Genomic DNA, 21,545 nt, shown 5'->3' with positions numbered 1-21,545 from the left:
GCTCTGTACTCTCCAAAAATATCTCTTGGGAGGTAACACAAAATTTAAGTCCTCACAATAGTGATTTTATTAAATTATTTGCTTTATAAAACATTGCAGATGTCATAATTGTTAACATAACAATTTACCAAACTGTAGTTAACTGGTGCAGCTTGCTGAGCATGTTTTATAAAGGAAAGGAAATGCCAAAAACCCTGTTTAAAGTTGTTCCATTGCAGCCTAAGAGAACAAAAATTTGTTTCTCAGACACTCAAATCAGGCAAATAAAACAGTGAGGGTTTCCCTCCCCCATCCAAAGCACTTCATCAGTAGAATAGTCTGATAAACTAGACAGTCTGCATTCAAGAGATTCCACGACTTGTAATGCAATAAGGGAGAGGTTTACCTTCTTCGGCTTCAAAGTCAGAGGGTTTTGGTCATTTAACTTTTCAGTATCAAACTACTGCTTTTCAGCTGCCATATCTTCACTCTGAGATAAGCAGTCTTCTTCACAAATGTATGTTTAATATCCTCACGCTCAATTTTAAGACAAAGCAATTTTAATACTAGGTGCACACCACATGCCCTTGCTGCAAACTGCTTTTCTTGATAAGTTATGAAGTAGTTCAAGGAGGTATGGTTAAGGCTGTATTACTGAACGGTGCTGGTCAATACTACACAATTTTTTGTCATGTTGCAACCCTTGTTTCCAATTTAGTGACTGCTGCTATAAAATCAGATAGCAACAATGACAACATTATTAGCTTTTGTTTGTTTTTTAAAACTATGATTTAGTAGCAACTGAGGTTCCCAATTTTAACCCCTTGGCAGCAAGATCCAAGTTCCCTCATTTGCACATTAGCACCTAAGCATCAAGGGGTTAAATAACCAGCACAAAAGATACTGTACTTCTGATTGTAGCATTTGGCAGAACTGAAAGGAAAGGAAGTTGTGCTACATGTTGAAGGGATTGTGGGCAACAGAAAGAAGACACCAGAGGAGATAAAATGTCACATGAAATCTTCATAGTCTTGTACATATCCTCCATCATAACCACCATAATCTGCCAGATCGTCTTTCATAGTGGCCTTTAATCCCCCTCCAGGAACCACACCTTTCTTCTTCTTTTTGGCTTTGCTTTGCTAAAGAAAAAAGAGTAAATACATGAGACCTTACCTACCATATGCATCCAGTCTGGTATAATAACCCTCAAAGAGATACTAAAACCTCTGGTCCCAGACAAATTTTAGTTCTAAGGGAGATCCCATACCTAACACGGCAATTTCTATTAATTCAGAAACTGAGACTGTGAACATGACTGTTTAAAAAAAGACAGTAAATGCCACACTCTTACTCTATTTCACTTTAAAGGGTGTTGGTGAATTGCCTGACCTTTAAGTTTCCTAGACTTGTTGAGAATACTATGCTTGCACCGCCATCCTAATGTGACACACAGTGCCCCAAAGAGCTTGCTCTTACCTTTTCTTGCTTCTGTTTCTCACTACACAGCACAGTCAATGAATTGGTAATCTTTTTCAAGTCATCAATTTCCACTAAAAAAAAAGTATACCACTAATATTTAGTCACCCGGGGGAATAAGTAAAGGCAAAATATACATTTTTCCCCATGTGTTATGAGAAATCTGATTTGTCTATCATTAATTCCAATAACTTTGAAAAAGCTATGATTCTCCTGTTTGACATAGTGAGTAAAGAATCATTCAGTCTATGGTCAGACTTACAAATCAGAACTATTCAAAGTAAAATGGCAAACTTAACAACAATAATTTCTTTATAATGATTCATTATCACCAAGACATTAATGTTCGACCAAAGAGAAACTAAAAGTGTCTTTATAGCTAGCTCAATGTTGCCTACCACCCTTCCTTACCCACCAGATAACCATGCCCTTCCACAACACATCCCTGATGCTCAGTGAGGAGCAGCTGAATAAACATGGAATGACAATTCTTAAACCTAGAGAAGACAACCACCCACCCCCTGGGGTCTCCACTGTCTAAGATTGGAACTAGAATGAAAATAGTAGGTATCTCAGCAATCTATGTCCTACCAGGAGATAAGCCTGTTTAGATATCTTCCATCTTTACAAAAATATAAAACTGAAAACAGACATCAGTTTTTAGCTACCAAAAAAGTGTTCAGTTTTGGTTAGAGAACACCTTCAGAAACAGGGAAATAGTATGGGTGTAATAGTACACCAACTATGGGTGTATCACTGATCATATAACCCTCAGCTTAGAAATAACTCCTCTAATAAAACCCAATTCAAAATCCATTATATAGAATTCCTTTTCCTCAATCTTAAAAAACAGTAAATACAGTACTAGCAAAACCAGCCCCTTACACATCAGTGCTGCACCACTCCAGCTGTCACTCCCACACACCCAGCCACTGAAATGTGTGACTTGTCTCAGAGCCTGGAACAACATCCAGGGATATAGAGAATAGGTGCCAGCTCTGCTGAGCAACCTGCACCTGATCAGAGGCTTCCTTGTCTGTAAAATGAACAGACACTTGTTGTAGTCTCAGCTCTAAAATCTTGTATGCCAAAGAGCATTTTCTCCAAAAGACACTCCTAGCCCCTTTCAATATATAAATAAAAGAAGCTGCTAGTTTTTCATCAGCTGCTGTAACAACAAATAGATGTCTCTTTGGGAAGCCACTGTAAAAACATTAAAAAGGAAGCCTCAAAAAATGAACAAAACCACTCAAACGGATTACATATTTGCAGAATATTCTCACTGTGACTGCTAAAAAGCAAATCCTAAATCTATATTATAGCATCCCCGCAAAAAGTCAATTGCCATTTTCCTGAGTCTGTCCTTACTAAAAAACACTCAAGAGTGTTAGAATTACTTACATGAAATACATACATCTCGAACTAAGGCTTCTAAAAAACTGGCGTAATATAGTGACTTTTCATATTGTGTAATTTTATCTTTTAGTAACTTTCCAAACTCTGTGAAGTCATCTCTTGAAGATGGGTTCATAGCATCTATTCCATAAATTGTATTAGTAGTAATACCTGTAACACAAAGGGAGCACTGAAAATTTCAGAAAGATTTTAAAAGTTTATAAACTAATTAAGTATCTGAATAATCCTGTTATTTCATTCTAAAGCACAGATATTTTAACCTGAGCCCTCTAATTTATTGTCCTTGTTATTTTGATTACCGGCAACAAATCACAGCGATACTAGCAAAGCCTGACAGCTACCAACAGAGATCAGATACTTTTGTATCACATTACTGTTGTCACAGATACTTGAAACATTGTTCAGTCATTACTTTCAAATCACATCATCTATTAGACCTGCCCTCCTTCTTATTTAATGCATTAATAAAGAAGCATGTAATTACTGTAGCAAAAGTAATTTTAATATTTCAATATCAAAGATTTCTTGTTACATAAATTCCCATTTTTATCTTACACATTTAAAAACATATTTAAAAAGCAAATATGTAGTAAAGTGGGGAGAGAAAACAAACAAAAAAAGATAGCTAACTCTTGAGGCTAAGCAGGAGCAAACCATTTGTTAAACCCCTAAAACATTAAACCCCCTAATGTTTTAGGACATTAATATGTCCTAAAACAAGGGTGTTAAACTCATTTTCATCAGGGGCCACATCAGCCTCACAGTTGCCCTTCAAAGAGCTGAATATAACTTTAGGACTGTATAAATGTAACTACTCCTTAACTGGGGGCAAGGAGTTCAGCGCTGCCACCAAGTAGAAACAAGGTGCCGGGCCAGATAAAACAAGGTGCCGGGCCAGATAAAACAAGGTAGAGGGCTGTATTTGGCCTGCGAGCCTTGTGTTTGCCACCTGTGTCCTAAAAGGATTCTAGGCAAGAGATGGTATGCTTTCATATCCTCCTCCTCAACAGGCAAGTAAATTAGTTGTTAACAATATCTCTGATTCAGTGTTTTAATATGAGAAACACAACCCTGAAATCCTATTAACCAAACAATGACTATGAATGCATGTTTTTGCCTTTTGATCTACGGGTACCACATAAACAAACCCTTCTCTTTAATAAGCACATGGGTAGCCTTTCCCACTCTGAAGACACAGGATAATGGCAGAGTGCCCTCTATAATGAGATAAGTGCAGCTAAGACATTGAAAGCACATACCAGTAGACAGGAGCATTAAGAGCAACTCCTGAGATTACCAATGAAAGACAAGGTCATACTTCCATAGAAAGGAAATGATCACTACAGTCAGCCTGCTTGATTCATTTTAATAGGGGTGGGGAAACAACTAAACCCTTCTTGGTGCTAGGCTTTCATTTCAAGTTATTTAACTGTTTCAACATGACCTACTCTACAAAGTACTCAAAATAGGTGATGACAACAACAAACTTGGTTAAACAAAATGAGAGTTTCTAATTTCTCGGGCCATGTTCCTTTTACCCTCTATGCCATGTTACTCTCCTCCTGGAACACTGAATTGATCTATTGGGTTGGCCAAAAAGTCTGCTACATTTTTTCCCCATAAAATAAAAGACATTTTTCATTTCACCAATAACTATATTTGGATATTTTGAGTATGTTGGCTATCTCTCACTACTAGCTTCTAGTAGCCAGGGGTGCTACTAAATATCTTCCAGTGCATAAGACAGCTTTACAGCAAAGAAATTATTTGACCAAACTGTCAATACCAAGAAACTTCATAAACCACTTTTGACACATTCAGTCAATCACAGCACCTTCTCCATACACTGCACAAATCTTTTTTTTTGCATTTTAGTTGTACTTTTACCTTTCTTGAAATAATAAGGCATAGTATGCTAAAAGTGTTGCATATTTTCTTCCATCTTCAGTATTAAAATGACTGCACAAAAATTCACCAATTTTTGATTTTTTAAAAAATGCATGCTGATATGACAACTGTCACAATACACTCTAACAAAATTATTTGGAATGAAGTTAAAGACAACTAAGCACTATTAGAACCATCCTATGGAAAAAACGAAATAGACTTTTTGGCCAACCCAGTATTTATAGGATCCCCAAAATGTCTTTTATCTCATGCTCTAACCACAGCTGCAGGTATGGCATACAGAACTGGATGCACTGTAGAGACAGGGCATGGAGAGGGCCAAGAAAGGTTGTAGAAAAAAGTTACCATGAACACATGAAGGCATGGCCCAAGCTGAATGCTACCCACTGACCGCCACTCCCCTCTCCTGGGACCAGCATGCAATATTGTCTGATCCTTATCCAGACTTAAGACAACAGGACAGCCCTACAGGCAGTTCAGTATTTAAATCTCAAAACTCAGACATCACATTCCAGCCAAATTTTAACCAGCTGATGAATACATTTAAAAAAGTGATAGACTTTATTTGGGTCCAATGACCTTTTATCTTAATCTTTTGATATTCAAAACATAATTATTCAAAAATCTGACCATGTATCTCACTGTACCATAATTAATATAAAGAGAATAAAAAATGCTTTCTAGTATCTGGTTAGCCAGTGTATTTCTTCAAAAAAGGTGTTTCCTGAACTTTCATAACTAGTGTTATGAAAGTGTTACTTGGAACCCCAATATTGCATTGTAACTGCACTCCCACTTACCAAAAGTTTCTTTTGCTAATTCAAGGTCTGATTCTTCCTGTAATTTCTTTAGCCTCAGTTTATCTGCTAATTGTTCTTCTGGTGTTAGCACTTTAGTTTCTTCAGGTTCTTCTAACTAAAATGAGACAGAATTGAAATATTAAAAAGGCTGGAATCACCATAGGTGGACCCAGTGCATCTATGTATATTGTGTGAGTTTTTTATAAGCACGTCATTATAAATAATAGCAAACACTTATAAAGTGTTTACATACTGTATTCCGGCATTCTTCTAAACACTTTATATACTGTTATCCTAATATGACAGGGAAAAAAACCCAAAGCACAGAGAAGTTATGCAACCTGCCCATGGTAACAGAAGGTAACAGAGCTGGTAATGGGACAGAGCTGAGGTTCGAACCTTTTTTAAAAATAGATTTGAACCCTGGCTGGTGTGGCTCAGTGGACTGAATGTCAGTCAGTCTGCAAACCAAAGGTCACTGGTTCAAATTCTCAGTCGGGGCACATGCCTGGGTTGCAGGACCGAGACCCTGGTGAGGGGCACACAAGAGGCAACCACATATTGATGTTTTTCTCCCTCTCTGTCTCTCTCCCTTCCCTTCTCTCTAAAAATAAAAAAATAATAATAGTAAAACTTAAATAGAAATAAAGAATTAAAACTGTAAACAAGGTGAAAATGTCACTCTCAGCAATATACAGTGCTGCTAACACTGTATATTGAAACAACTTTCCTAGGGAGCAACTTTGTAATGTATCAAGCCTTAAAATATTTTTATATGCTTTACTCAAGGAATTCTACTTCTAGGTATTTATATTAAGAAACTAAAGATGCACACACGTTTTAACCAAAATGATGTCCAGAGGAGTATTATTTATACTTTCAAGTAAGTTTAGAGATAACCTGAATGTTCAAAAACAGAATGGTTAAATAAAGTATGGCATATCCATGACATTATGCATACATTTAAAAAAACATGTTTTCCCCCCAAAGAATCAGAAAATATTTCCCCTTTATTTATATCATGTTGCCTTGTATTATTAAAAACGTAAAACATTATCATTATAACAAATTTAAAACACAAAAGAAGTGGTCACTTATTTTTCCCAATCGTACTCCTCTGGGATGATGGTTAACAGTTAAATGCATATCATTTCTATATAATGTGATAAAATTTTGTACAACACTTACTGCTTTTACTATGAGGGGAAATCTTAATATTTATCAAAATGGGAAAAAGCAAAAGAAATTTGTGCCATTCATAACTATCCCATGCCTATGCAGTCTGAAAATTTTAACTCAAAAGTCCACTTCTGTAATAGACCATGTTATTTCTTATGGATAAGATAAAATTAGAAAGTTTTTATGCCATGTTAGGTAATCCTAGAAAGAAAAATAAATATCTAGAAAGAAAAATAAATATCTTGACTTAACGGTCCAACAGTTAGGGTAGGTGGAAACACTGTGCCTCCTTGCACAACTAAGTTTAAAAACAACAAAGTTTTAGTAACAAAAACGCAGCCAAAAACACAGAAAATTGAACCGTACGGAAGTCCGACAACAACGAACCATTTGGCCAGACTGGTAGGAAGGGCGGAGTTCGGTCAGACCAACCCAGGCAGCGGTGGTTGGCAGATCCCAAGCATGGGTTGGCAACGGGCAGACCCAGTGAGGGCGCAGGGCAGCTGGCTGACCTCGGTCACACATTCATGTGCAGATAAACCAAGCGAAGGAGTGAACAGTGAGACCGCTCAGGCTAGGGCCCCAGTGATGGGAATTAGAGCCTGAAAGCACCAATTGGAAAGACTTTTAGGGTCAAGGTGCCGGGGGAGGCTCCCAGGCTCACACAGAGTTCGTTGGAGAGACTCACAGGGTCCTGGAGGGTACACAAGCCCACACCCAGGAACCAGCACCAGAAGGGCCCAATTTGCTTGTGGGAAGCCTCAGAGGGGACAGAAATCTGAGAGAGAGTGGAACAAAGTGCCATTTTCCCCCTCTCTGGCCCCGCCCCCACATACAGTCACAACCCAGCAGCGACTGGGTCTCCCTGCCCTTCATACATAACAGGTGGGAACAGACCAAAACATTATGGCTCAAGAACAGCTCGAAGCCCCAGAGCCTATAATTCTAAGCAACCAAGAGTTATGGTTGCACAGTTCAAAACACTGGTGATCAGGATGCTCAAAAAATTGGTTGATTTTAGTCACAAATTAGAGGAACAAATAAAGGCTAAACTAATTGAAACGAAGGGAAATGCACAGGAAACCAATAGTGATGAAAAGGAAACTGGAACTCAAATCAAGGGAGTGGACCAGAAGAAAGAAAGAAACAACCAAACAGAAAAGAATGAAGAAACAAGAATTCAAAAAATGAGGAGAGGCTTAGGAACCTCCAGGACAGCTTTAAACATTCTAACATCCGAATTATAGGAGTATCAGGAGGGGAAGAGGAACAGCCACGAGTGGAAAACTTATTTGAACAAATAATAAAGGAGAACTTCCCCAATCTGGCAAAGGAAATAGACTTCCAGGAAGTCCAGGGAGCTCAGAGTCCCAAAGAAGTTGGACCCAAAGAGAAATACACCAACGCCCATCATAATTACATTACCCAAGATTAAAATAAAGGAGAGAATTCTAAAGCAGCAAGAGATAAGGGGACAGTTACCTACAAAGGAGTTCCCATCAGACTGTCAGCTGATTTCTCAAGAGACCTTGCATGCAAGAAGAGGCTGGAAAGAAGTATTCAAGTCATGAAAGGTACATCCAAGATTGCTCTATCCAGCAAAACTTTCATTTAGAATGGAAGGGAAGATAAAGTGCTTCTCAGATAAGGTCAAGTTCAAGGAGTTCATCATCACCAAGCCCTTATTATATGAAATGTTAAAGGGACTTATCTAAGAAAAACAAGATGAAAAATATGAAGTGAAAGGACAGCAAACTCAGTTATTAACAACCACACCTAAAACAAAAGCAAACCAAGAGGACAGCTAGATCAGGAGCAGAACCATAGAAATGAAGAACACATGGAGGATTAGCAACAGGTGAGTGGGAGGAGGAGAAGGGGGGAGAAGGTACAGAAAATAGCATAGACAGTAGGTAGAAAATAGATAAGGGGGGAGGGCCAGAATGGTATGGGAAATGTAGAAGCTAAAGAACTTAAGACACAGGACATGAACTAAAGTGGGAGAATGTGGGTGGGAGAGGGTGTGCAGGGTGGAGGGGAATGAAGGGGGGGAAATGGGACAGCTGTAATAGCATAACCAATAATATATATATATATATTTTAAATTTATTTAGTTATTTTTCAAGTATAGTTTTCTATTACTCCCATCCCATCCCACCACACCCTCTGTGCTCCCCTCCCCCCTCCCTCCCATTTCCACCTTTCTTAGTTGTTGTCCATGTATCCTTTATATTTGTTCCTCTAAATCCCTCCCCTATTTCCCCTGAAATTCCCTCCCCTCTTCCCTCTGGTCACTGTCCCCCTGTTCTCTATTTCAGTGTTTTTGGTTATATTTTGCTTGCTTGTTTGTTTTGTTGTTTAGCTTCCTGTTAAAGGTGAGATCATATGGTATTTGTCCTTCAACACCCGGCTTATTTCACTCAGCATAATGCTTTCCAGTTCCATCCATGCTGTTGCAAAGGGTAGGAGCTCCTTCTTTCTTTCTGCTGCATAGAATTCCATTGTGTATATGTACCATAATTTTTTGATCCATTCATTTACTGACGGGCACCTAGGTTGCTTCCAACTCTTGGCTATTGTAAATTGTGCTGCTATGAACATTGGGGTGCATATGTTCTTTTGGATTGGTGTTTTAGGGTTCTTAGGATACAATCCCAGCAGTGGAATTGCTGGGTCAAAAGGCAGGTCCAATTTTAGTTTTCTGAGAAAATTCCATACTGCTTTCCATAATGGTTGTACCAGTCTGCAATCCCACCAACAGTGGACTACAGTCCCCTTTTCCCCACACCCTCTCCAACATTTGTTATTTATTGCTTTGTTTATGATAGCCATTCTCACCGGTGTAAAGTGGCATCTCATTGTGGTTTTAATTTGCATCTCTCTGATAGCAAGCGATAGCATAATAAAATATATATTTTTTAAATAATTTAAAAAAAGGAACTACAGGTACAAGCAAAAAAAAATCACTTACCATGGTCATTACACAATCACACTGTTCCCGAGTGTTTATGAAAACTTAAAAGGTGTTCTAATATATAAAGCTTCTGGGGGTTTGGTTTTTGAAAAAAACCACACATTTAGTTTTGGGATTCTCATATCCTAATGACATCCATTTAAAGTCTTTACAAAGCCACTCAAATTGCCAGGTAATATATGTTGCCTGTTAAGACACTGTTACCACTACTGATGTGAGAGTTCTGTATTTCTGAAAATCAGCAGTACTTACCCGCTTTTTAATTTCTTCTTGCCTTTTCTTCTGTTGCCGTTCTTTCTCTTTTATCTTCTCTGTCATTTTTTTCTTTTCTGAAATTTTTACTTCTGAAAGGAAAGAAATTTTTAAATCAATTATTTTGAGCCCTTACTGATGTGGCTCCACAGGTTGAGTGCCAGCCTGTGAAACAAAGGGTCACTGGTTCAATTCCCGGTCAGGGCACATGCCTGGGTTGTAGGCCAGGTTGTGTGAGGGAGTCAACCACACACTAATGTTTCTCTCCTTGTCTTTCTCCTTCCTCTCCCCTCTGTCTAAAAATAAATAAGTAAAATATTTAAAAATAATTAATTAGTTAATTTTGAATCTTTTTTTTTTTTTAAAGATTTTATTTATTTATCTTTAGAGGGGAAGGGAAGGAGAGAGGGAGAGAAACAACAATGTGTGGTTGCCTTTCATGTGTCCCCTGCTGGGAACTGGCCTGCAGGGAACTAGCCTGCAACCCAGGCATGTGCCCTGACTGAGAATCGAACCGCGATCGTCTGAGTCGCAGGCCCGCGCTCAATCCACTGAGCTACACCAGTCAGGGCGTTAATTTTGAATCTTTTCCAGCTTATGGATGAGACAGATATATTTGTGTACTTCAAGAGACCAAACCCCTCCCAGCTCCATTTCATATGGTAATTTCCTGGCAAATAAAGAATGAGAATGTTCAGGGGACTCTGCCATTTTCCTCTCTAACCTGACCCCTAAGATCCAAACATCTCCCTTCACATTTCCCCTGTCCTCTAGGCAGAACTGAGATCACTAAACTATGATGCCACACCCTTTACTCACTCCTAACAATAATTCAGAAACAAAAACAGTAGGTATCTAATCCGATTATGTTGTAAGAGGAGAGAAGAAATGCAGGGAGAAGAAAATAAAGTAGGAATGGAATGATGTTTGGTTTCTAAATAGCAAAATTTTCAATTTTATGAGCATTTTGTCATTAACAAAGCACCACATGCTCATCGAGACATAAAACCAAAAATGGACAAACCCCAGTGGCTCACCTGGTTTTACTTCTGCTTCATCTTTTTTTTCTTCATCATCATCATCCCAATTATCCTAAAGAAAAGAAACTCCATTAATAATTCTTGCATGTTCAGTTTTCCACATGAACTTTATTATCTACCTGTATAACTCCATAGAAAAACTGTAGGTGTTTTTTGGCAGTGCATTAAATTTATAAATTAATGTTGGAGAACTGATATCTTTTTGTTTACTGATTGATTTTAGAGAAGGGAAGGGAGAAAAGGAGGGAGAGAAACACTGATGTGAAAGAGAAACATCCACTGGTTGCCCTTCCATATACACCCAGACGGGAACAGAATCTGCAACTTAGGCGTGTACCCTAACTGGGCATCCAACCTGTGACCTTCCACTTTGTAGGACAATGCCCAACTAACTAAGCCACGCAGGCCAGGACAGAAAATTGACATTTTTATCATGTTGAGCTACCCTCACAAACAAAAAAAGCTCTTTCCATTTGTTCCAGTTAACTTCTGTATCTCCCAAGTAGTGTTTTAAAGTTTTTCTCTTAGAGGTGTTCAGATTTCTCTTTAGATTTACTCCCAAGTATTTTATGTTCTGCATTACTACTATAAATAGTTTTTCCCCCTTTTATGTCCTCTCACTGGTTTATGTCCTCTCACTGGTTTATGTTCCCCCTTTTATGTCCTCTCACTGGTCCTCTCACCTGGTATATAGAAAAGCTATTAGGTTTTTTTTTTATTCTGGGGGTGGAGGACAGACATCACTTTGTTGTTCCACTTATTTATGCATTCATTGGTTGCTTTCTTGTATGTGTTCTGACCAGAGATGAACCCGCAACCTTGATGTATTGGGACAACACTCTAACCAACTGAGCTACTTGGCTAGGGCTTTTTGGTTTTTTCCTAAACTTTTAAATTGAATTTATTGGGGGTAACATTGGTTAATTGCATGTTAATTTTATATCCTGCTACCTTATTGATTTCATTTATTAAGTCTGTTTCATCCTTGATTCTCTAGGGTTTTCAAGGTATACTACCATATCATCTGCAAAAAAGAGATAGTTTTACTTCTTTACCAATTCTTATGTCTCCACAATTGATTTATTTTATCTAATTGTACTGACTAAATCTCTAGAGCACAATGTGAATAGAGGTAGAGATAATGGGCATCATTGCCCTGTTGTTCTCCTAAAGAAAATGCTTCTCATGTTTCCCCACGAAGTGCCATGCATCCCATCACATTTATGCAGTAAAATTTATCAATCTTTTCTTTCACTGACGCTTGATTTTCTTACAGCAAAGAATTTTCTTCTAGAATATGTATGATTTCCTTGTTTTTTCATTTAGATATCTGATCCATCTGGAGTTTCTATGGTCTAGTGTGAAGCATAAATCTAATTTTATCTGTTTCCAAATGGTTACCTAATTGTCACAGAATCATTTATTAAAATATCCTCCTTTGGCCCTGGCTGGTGTGGCTCAGTGGATTGAGTGCCAGCCTGCAAACTGAAAGGTCACTGGTTCGATTCCCAGTCAGGGCACATGCCTACATTGGAGGCCTGGTCCCTGGTTGATGTATCTCTCACAAAATACTGTTTCTCTCCCTCTTTTTCCCTCCCTTCCCCTCTCTAAAAATAAATAAAATCTTAAAAAGAAAATCCTCCTTTGCCCCACCATTTAACATATACTATTATTTTCATAAGTATCTGGTCTATTTCTGCTTTCTATAGTATCCCACTGGTCTGTCTCTTCAAAACCAGTACCATATTGCTTTAATTACATAGGCTTTACAGTATGTTTTTATGAAGGTTAGGGCTAGTCTCCTCTTCTGGGTTTTCAGGTTTTCCCGGCCATTCTTGCCTGTTTGTTTTTCCATGTCAACTTTTATATCAATTTGTCAAATTTCATGAAAAAGCTTCTCCATTAACAATTAAAACCCAGGACCTGGCCGGTTAGCTTAGCTCAGTTGGTTTAGAGTATCGTCCTGATATACCAAGGTTGCGGTTTCAATCCCAGGTCAGGGCACGCATACAAGGAGCAACCAATGGATGTGTAAAAAAGTGGAACAACAAACTGATCTTTCTGTCTCTCCCTCCCTCTAGCCTCTCCCCTTCCTCTCTAAAATCAATCAATAAATATTTTTTTAAAATTAAAACACAAGACAACTACACCAACCGTCTCTCTTAAATTCAACTGTTTTTAAAATATATTTTATTTATTTATTTTTAGAGAGAGGGGAAGGGAAGGAGAAAGAGTGGGAGAGAAACATCAAATGTGTGGTTGCCTCTCATGTGTCCCCTTACTGGGGACCTGGCCTGCAACCCAGGCATGTGCCCTGACTGGGAATCAAACCGGTGTTGCTTTGCTTCACAGGCCTGTGCTCAATCCACTGAGCAACACCAGCCAGGGCTAAATTCAACTGTTTAAAAAAAAATAAGGACTTTATACTTCTCACTTTCCCAAATATAAAAACATCCAACATCCTAACCACTGGCTCAATTATTTCAAGCAATATTTCATACAACACAACTGTGGTTAGTGAGTTAAATCTATATAATACAGTGCAGGGTGGGGGAAAAGTGGGTTTTTAGTTGGTCATATGGAAAATAATATAATTAATAAATAATACAAGAATAAACTGTTTCCCACACTTAATATTTAAGAGGATTCAAGAACTGTTAAACAAGTACATGGAATACATTCCCTACCTTGGGCAGAGCACTTTAAGGTGGATCTATACTCTGTCTTTTCTATGCCTAACACAGTCATTGAGCTAAAAATAAACCAATTATCAAACAATTTTCTAAAGGCTCCACAGAATTCAAAAGGGCTAAGTTTGATAAGGACAGGCTCAACCTTGTGTTTAAATAGTGCTTTAGTATATAGGTAGCCTGGTCATTGTGTAAGTCCACTACAGCACACCATTTGAAGCTGAGCCACGGGATGGCAGATGCAGAGCAGGCGGCCCTAATACTACTAGAAGATGCAGAGGCTGACTAATGCACCTTACCTGTGACACCAAGCTTCTAGTTTTACAAGACAGATCATAAATCTGAATCAGTCTAGGGATATAAACTACCCAAGCCTTTATTCTTAATAAAAATCTGTAAATCCACCAAAGGAATAAAAAATCCTAATTAAGGTCTACAGCAGAATAGTAAGAACTTGTATAAAGTAAAAATATTTTTATAATCACCTTACCTTGGCAATTTAACCCACTGTTCAAAGTTCACAGAATGAAAGCAAACCAAGAGCAGATTGGTGGTTGCCAGAGGGGTGGCGGGTTGGGGGACTGGGTAAATGAGGTGAACTAATTAAAAAGTACAGATCGGTAGTTAGAAAATAGTCACAGGGATGTAAAGTACAAACATAGGGAATATAGTCAATAATACTGCAGTAACTACAGCTCAGTTGGTTAAGAATGTTGTCCTGATACACAAAGGTTTCAGGTTTGATCCCAGGTCTGGGCACATAGAAGAATCAACCAGTGAATGCATAAACAATTGGACAACAACTATCAATGTCTGCCTGTTTCTCCCTTTCTCTAAAATAAAGAAAAAGGAAAATAGTTAAACACCAGGTATTTTGTTGTTTTAATCTCCAAAGAACATAGGAGAGCTAGGTCTGTGAGTGGTATGAGACTTGGGCAGTGCTTCACATAGGAAGACCATTTGTTTATTCCCCAGGAGTACATATTTACGACTCACTTCTGATAATGATGATGGTAGGTAGAGAGCATTTACTGAGAGCTTACTTTGCACTGGGCACTGTGCAAAGGGCTTTATATATAAATAACACAGTAACCCTCACAAAAGTCCTTTAAGTAAGGTGGTCCGATCCCTATTTTACAGACAAAGATACTAAGACCCAGAGATAGGTACCCGACAATGTCAGTGAAAAATAATGAAGGAACTTGTTCTGAATGAGCCAAATTACTTTAAAGTACGGTAAACATGATTATTTACTTAAGTCCTAAATTATAAAATAACTATCTGGGAGACAGGTAGTTATAAAATCTACCCTGGAAGAGCAGGGGAGCTCATCAAAGAGAAGGGTTATGTGCATACTAAGAAGATATGCCCAGCTACATCTACATCAGTTACCCATCTCGAATTGCCAGTGATGGTTTTATACTAACTTTAAAACACTACTCTAGCACCTCAAGTACTAGCAGGCTAAGAAGGGAGAAGTATGGCTTAAAATGAGCAGTTCCATTCCAAAAATTAAAAAATTGAGAAACAGATGGAACAAAGCATTTTTGTTCAATACTGTTGCTCCTCAGTTCCCTTTCTTGGTAAAACATCAACCCCCACCCTACCATATCACTGCTCCCTCGGTATCTCAATCACACCATGTCCCACACCTCTATCCATCTCTGGTTTCCCCATCAAAGCAAAACCCCCAGACAGTCAAGTTAAGCTGTCCCATCAGCCAGACACAATAAGACTACCCAGACCTCCATAAAAGAGGATTTTAGTAGCAAAAGCAGTGTTAGCTATAAGTCCTGGAAACAACCTTGACACATACTCCTCAGTTGATAAAAGGACCACTGGAAGGATGCATTTCCTGTCACCCTTACCCAAGAGTGTTCAGAAACAAGTCTGCCCTGAAGTGTACTACTACACTGGTGACAAATCCCTAAAGGAGAGAGCACAGTAATTATCAGCAAAAAGAGACTGGTCACATTTCCAAACAGATATAATAATCCCAATAGTGAAAGGCCAGGTAGCTTTCACCAGAAACTTAAGATAGTTTTTGCTTCCTTAGTTAAGAAATTTGCAAAGTGCCCTAAAAGTAAATGTAAGGTAGAATTGTCTAAATCTGTCCAATTTTCTGTAAACACTAGAACTTCATAAATGCTGACAAGTCCAGATAAAACACAAAAAGGATGCCTAGAACAACACCTAAAATTAACATTTAAAATGGGGAGTATGCCTTAAATGGTTACTTGCTTCAAGAGAATACCTATCAATATCCAATTCCTTACCCTAATTATTTTAGGTCCCAATAAATCTTCCAATTTGTTATGTCCAATTCATCTCCAAAAGATCAGCCAAGCTGTTCTCCTAAAATGGCTAGCTTGCTTAGAAAAGAGGCTGTTTATAAACTACTACTTGCTTATCTATACTCTTCTTCTACAGATACACACCCAATAAATATCATTTTGCTCTGAAAGATATGGCTGCTTTTCAAGTTTAAAAACTGCCTCCCAATTGAAAACAAAACAAAAAAATTTTTAATCCTGCTTTCTTTTTATTTCTAACAATGTGGCCAGTAGTTGGTTAGTCTGTCATTTTTATAATATACAACTACAGAATGTCATATGCAATGAGAGAACACTTTTAGGGTTGTAAATGCTTTCCAACTTAAGCAAGATATATTTATAGATTGTCAAATAGAAGTAGCTTCAAAAGAGCAGTAAAATTCTTCTGCCCCATTTCCATAGTCCACTAACATACACTCCTTCCTCTTTTTCTTTAAGTAGTTTGGTTTAGATAAAGCATAATCTCTTGCAGGAAAAGAGCCTTTTACTGGCTCTGAGGCCTCTGGCAAAGCTGGACTTCTCAGCAAAATTCAATTTTTAAAGCAAGTTCAGCCATGACCAGTGTGGCTCAGTGGGTTGAGCCTAGCCCTGCACAGCAAAAAGTCACTGGTTCCCAGTCAGAGCACATGCCTGGGTTGCAGGTTTGGTCCCCAGTCAGGGCACATACCAGAGGCAGCCCATTGATGTTTCTCTCTCACTGAATGTTTCACTCCCTTCCCCTCTCTCAAATAAATAAATAAATAAATAAATAATTTAAAAGAAGTAAAAATGTTCTTCCACCATCTCAGAACTCTGCTGGTCTCTGGAAGCCCAGTCATTCACTTAATTTAATTTCATTAAGTTTTTAACATCCTATTATGTATGGCTTAGCACTTAGTTGAATTCTGACTCAATGCCTACCTGTCTAATATGTTTGTTCCCAGTTAAGGAAGATCACAATCAAGACACTGAATTCGAAACAAGTGGCTTATTTACTTTCAGTGTTCCAACATTACAATAACATTATGTATTTTTCAGTAACAGATATGCTTCCTTACTAAAAACTTCCACTAATAAAAAATATCAGGGTATTACCCTGGCTGGTGTGGTTCAGTGGATTGAGCGCAGACTGTGAACCAAAGGAGCACTGGACTGGGAACCAAAGGGTCTCCAGTTCGATTCCCAGACAGGGAACATTCCTGGGTTGTGGGCCACATCCTCAGTAGGGGGCACAAAAGAGGCAACCACACACTGATGTTTCTCTCCCTCTCTTTCTCCTTCCCTTCCCCTCTCTAAAAATAAATAAATAAAATCTTTTTTAAAAAGTCAGGGTATGACATAAATGGGATTGAAATGACACAGATGGGATTTTCTTCAAAATAACCTGGTTATTTCTGGTTGGAGGAGAAAAGCAGTAAGTGGGGATATAGAAGAAAGAAGATTGGCCCTAAGTTTATTAAACTTTTCTTTCTACTTCTGTATATGTCTGGAATTTTTCCTAAGAAGTTATACATATACTTCAAGATACCCATTTTCTGGCAAAATGCCCTCCTTCTGAGTATTTCCCAACAATTTCTCATTCTCTGAAATATAGATCCCCTTCTTCAGAAGTGCTATTTCCAATGCTTGAAAAATGTCCTTTGCTGTGGTAGATTTAAGCTAGTAACCCACAAAAGTTCCTACAAGATGGTTCAATGGGTAAGATGAGGCCAGCAGTTTTCAACTAAGTCAGTTCTCCAGGATTTTTAAAAGAAATTCTATTAATAACATTATTCCAGCAAACGCCTGTACACAACCAGGAGCAGTTTTCTCAAAACAAATTCTACATCCTTTGAATAAATCTAGCTTCTAGTCTGTTTTATTAAAGAGCTGGGAGACTAGTAAAATGCAGAAAAAGTTGTATTTGCCCCTGCTTGCAGTGGGTAGATACTCACTACCTTCTTGCCAACACAGCCTACACATCATTTCAGCAATGGGGAGAGTCCAGTGATATATACCAAGTGAACAATGCCTCCCACTGCCTCTGCATAACATCAGTATGGTAAGAAAAATAAAATAAATCCATGAATATTAACAATCCTACAATTTCACCTAAATCCAATTCTGCCATTTCCACACAGCTACTGAAAAGTCAAGCACAGCAAAATGCTACAATGTCTCCTGAAATACTGTAAACTATGGGAGTAAATTACTGCAACAAAGACATCAGTTCTCCTTTCATTTCTCAGGATATTACAAATGACATTAAATCTATATTCTTAAAGGTTAAACACTAGATACTGATGTAAACTGAAGAACTTACTGTTTCTTCTGAAGACTTTTTAAAAATTCTCATATTGTATTAAGAACTATGACTTACTCAATCTCAAGGGAACTACACTTTGCATCTTTTAAAGAAAGGATTAGGTACTAAAACATTAGAATTCAGAAATTTGGTATTACTACCATCCAAGAAGGCAAGCTTCAATTCCAGACTGATAACCTTTGAGCAAGCAAAAACTTGCTTAATAAACATGGTCAGTGCATTCAAAACAAAATTCACGGTAAATAGCCACTGTGGAGAGAAGTTACCCCAGAGCTTAGGAAATCAAAAATGTGGCACAAAGCACTAGGTCTAAACAGCCTAAGCACACTGTCCATGAGCCCGAAAAAGTAAGACTGTACCTTGAAGAGTGAATTAACTTTTATTGAGTGCCAACTTTGCTTAATGCCTCCTTTACTATCTCATTTAAAATGTAAAATAACACTCCTCCCCCAGCTCCTGTAATAACAATTTACAGGTTGGGAAACTAAAACAGCAAGATTAAAAAACTTGTTTATGACTACAAATACAGAAAATGTCAAGGCAACAATATCAACCCAGGTCTGACTCCAGAGTCCAGGAATCAAACTACTCCATCGATAGCATATCATGAGAATCTTGAAGAAACTCAACAGAATTAAACCAACATTTAAACTCGGAGATAAAACAGACAAGTTCAGCTTTTTCTCCAAGATAAACTTCAAAGTTTATTTAACAGAAATAAACTGTATATAAAAGAAAAGAAATTCTGCATTGAAAGAGTGACTTAACAAGATGACTTTTACGGTCCCTTACAACTTGCAAATCTCCAAAACTAATTCCAAATGGTCAGAATTGTTATTTATCTGAATTGACACCATTTATATGCAATAATCTCAGGCAGTCTACAGACTACTCCATTCAAACCTCATTTTCTGTTACTTTTGTCCAGATTTCCCTAATCTTTTCTTCTCATTTGATAACTTATTTCCAATGTTCATTTACAGATGTCCTAACTGCTGCATCCAGGTACACACAGAAAAACTGAAACGGCAAATCTGAACTCAAGGCTCAAAACAGAAAATCCTCTACAATGTACAGAAGTAACTTACACCTTGAAATGAAGAGGTTAACACAATCCATTCCCATGTCTACAAACATGTAAATGAAGCATTTAAGTATCTTCACAACAATACTACTCATTTATTAATCCCAATGTGTGCAAAGCACCCATCATTTCTGAACCTCAGGTTGTTCGATAAATTGAACATTCACCTCGACAGACTCAGGAGAAAAGGGTAAAATCCAAACGAAAGCAGTATTAATAGTAAGTTAAGTGATTTTCTAGCTTAAAATTCTCAGCCCAAGCAGAAGGACTTGAGGAGTTGAGTAAATGCTAAAGAATAGAAGTCAGGAGTAAAATATTTACTAAATAAATCAAAACTACCAAATACCATTTTCCAATTCACATAAAACTTTATCTGCAGAAATATTAAAAAGTTTTGAGAACTTCGTTAATAAGAGTTTTAACGTGCTGGGCTTCAGACTTTTGAAGCTACTAAAAACAAAAACAAAAACAAAAACGATGAAGGCAAATCTGGTTCAGATCTACAAGGCATAGGAAAAAATAAGCACTGGCTCCTTCTCTACTCCAACTACCAAATCTTCGATATCTTGTGTTAAGATTAATGTCACTGGTGGATTACTCAGGTTTCTGAGCAATAATTGCTGGCTGTCAGTACTCAGTTCATCCTTTTACCATTGGGTGTGGGAAGAAAGGCTAAAAGTCATTTCATATTACTGTTTTTATTTCTCTTGTGTGGGGAAAAAGTAGTTAAAATTAAGCCACAACATTTACCTATCTAATTGTACAAACTCTACAAGTGGGCCTTTGGGTACATAAATGAATGACCGGCTCTGGGGAGACTTGAGCTTTAAAAGGCAGCTGCGCTGCAAGATTTTCCATATGGGACAAGCCGTGGGGCTCAACCCCAACTTGCCAGGCTCACCTCGAAGACAGGCTCCTGACTACGAAGTTTGCACGTGGGCCGACCCCGCCGGTGCTGTCACCTCCAGTCGCCAGTTACCGTATAGGATCCAGGCCGGGGCGCCGACTGACAAAGAAGGGCTGGGGCTGGGGCAGCCGCCGCCCTCGCCAAGGAAGGCCGAAAGGCCATGCTGCCCGTCTCCGGCCCGTGGGATTGGAGAGCGGAGGGGAAGAGGGCACCGCCGGGCCCTAAGCTCGCGCCTGAGCCCAGGGCTCGCAGGCCCGGGCATCACCCCTGGGCCCAGAGTCCACCCGCCCGCCCGTCGGTGGGCAACCCCGCCCGCGAAGGCGCCAGCCCGCACCCACCTTGACGTCCTCGTCCTCGTCTTCGCCTTCCCAGCGGTCCCCGCCCGCGGTGCCGACACCCCCCATCTTCCGTACCGGGTCTTCCACGGAGAACGTGTCCGCGTCTACGGAAGAGAGCGAGCCACGTTAGTGCCTGCCTCAGCGAGGGACCAGCGCCGGCCCGGGCCCTGCCCCGGAACTTCTCCTCACCCCAGGAGTCGGAGTCCCCCGCCGCCGCCGCTGCCGCCGCCATGTCGAGCCGGGTGTGAGCGTGTGTGAGGGGAAAGCCAGCGAGGAGTTAGCGCGGCGGAGGTGAGTCACTGGATTTGCTCTCGTTGGCCCGCGCAGGGCAGGCTGGGACCGTGGCAGACTGTAGGCCCGGGTCCGGGCTCCGCCCCCTCCGGCGGCGGCGACGCGCGCGCGGGCGAGAAAGGGGCGTGGGACGTGGCCAGAGGAGCTGAGAGTCGCGCGGGAGGGCGTGACTGAACCTTCGGTATCCCGCGTTGGGGCGCGGGGAGAGGAGGTGGCAGGGAGGGCGCTACGCTAACCTGGGCCTTGGGAAGAAACGTAACTGCCGGGAAGTTAGCCGGGATGTCTCCCTTCTGGCCTTCCCCCCGCGCTCGCCACTCCTACCCAGTCTATCCCCACTGCCCGAGCAGGGGAGGGTCAGCCGTGCGTAAAGGAAGGGAACTCCTGTCTGGAAGCTGGCGGGTGCAGGGCGCCAGGCAAGGACATGCAGGGGGCGGCGTTCCTGGCAGTCTTCCCAGATTTGGTGCCTCGGACTCAGTTCCTGGCACGTTTGCCTCGCTGTAGTCACTAAGGGATCGAAGAGAGCCCCAGTGCTCGAGGATTTTCCCTTCCTGTGAGCCACTTGAGGCCAGTGCACGATTCATTCTTTCGCAG

General features: G+C 39.6%; 1 protein-coding gene across 1 annotated transcript; it reads right to left on the bottom strand.

Annotated features, from left to right (window-relative positions):
• Positions 1-673: 673 nt before the first annotated feature.
• On the bottom strand, positions 674-21,000 carry EIF3J (eukaryotic translation initiation factor 3 subunit J). Its single transcript, XM_037054511.1, has 8 exons — positions 20,853-21,000; positions 20,664-20,767; positions 11,025-11,079; positions 9,988-10,079; positions 5,583-5,697; positions 2,860-3,024; positions 1,459-1,532; positions 674-1,121 (listed from the first exon to the last, which is right to left on the bottom strand). The coding sequence occupies exons 1-8, from the start codon at positions 20,893-20,895 to the stop codon at positions 990-992; spliced, it is 780 nt and encodes a 259-aa protein (XP_036910406.1). The 5' UTR covers positions 20,896-21,000; the 3' UTR covers positions 674-989.
• Positions 21,001-21,545: the final 545 nt, after the last annotated feature.

The sequence above is a fragment of the Sturnira hondurensis genome, unplaced genomic scaffold (genome assembly GCF_014824575.4).
Source record: "Sturnira hondurensis isolate 20B ecotype Veracruz unplaced genomic scaffold, ASM1482457v3 Scaffold0008196, whole genome shotgun sequence".
In the NCBI taxonomy this organism is placed as follows: Eukaryota; Metazoa; Chordata; class Mammalia; order Chiroptera; family Phyllostomidae; genus Sturnira; species Sturnira hondurensis.
Note: the sequence above shows the minus strand (reverse complement) of the source record. Positions and strands in the feature narration are given on the sequence as shown.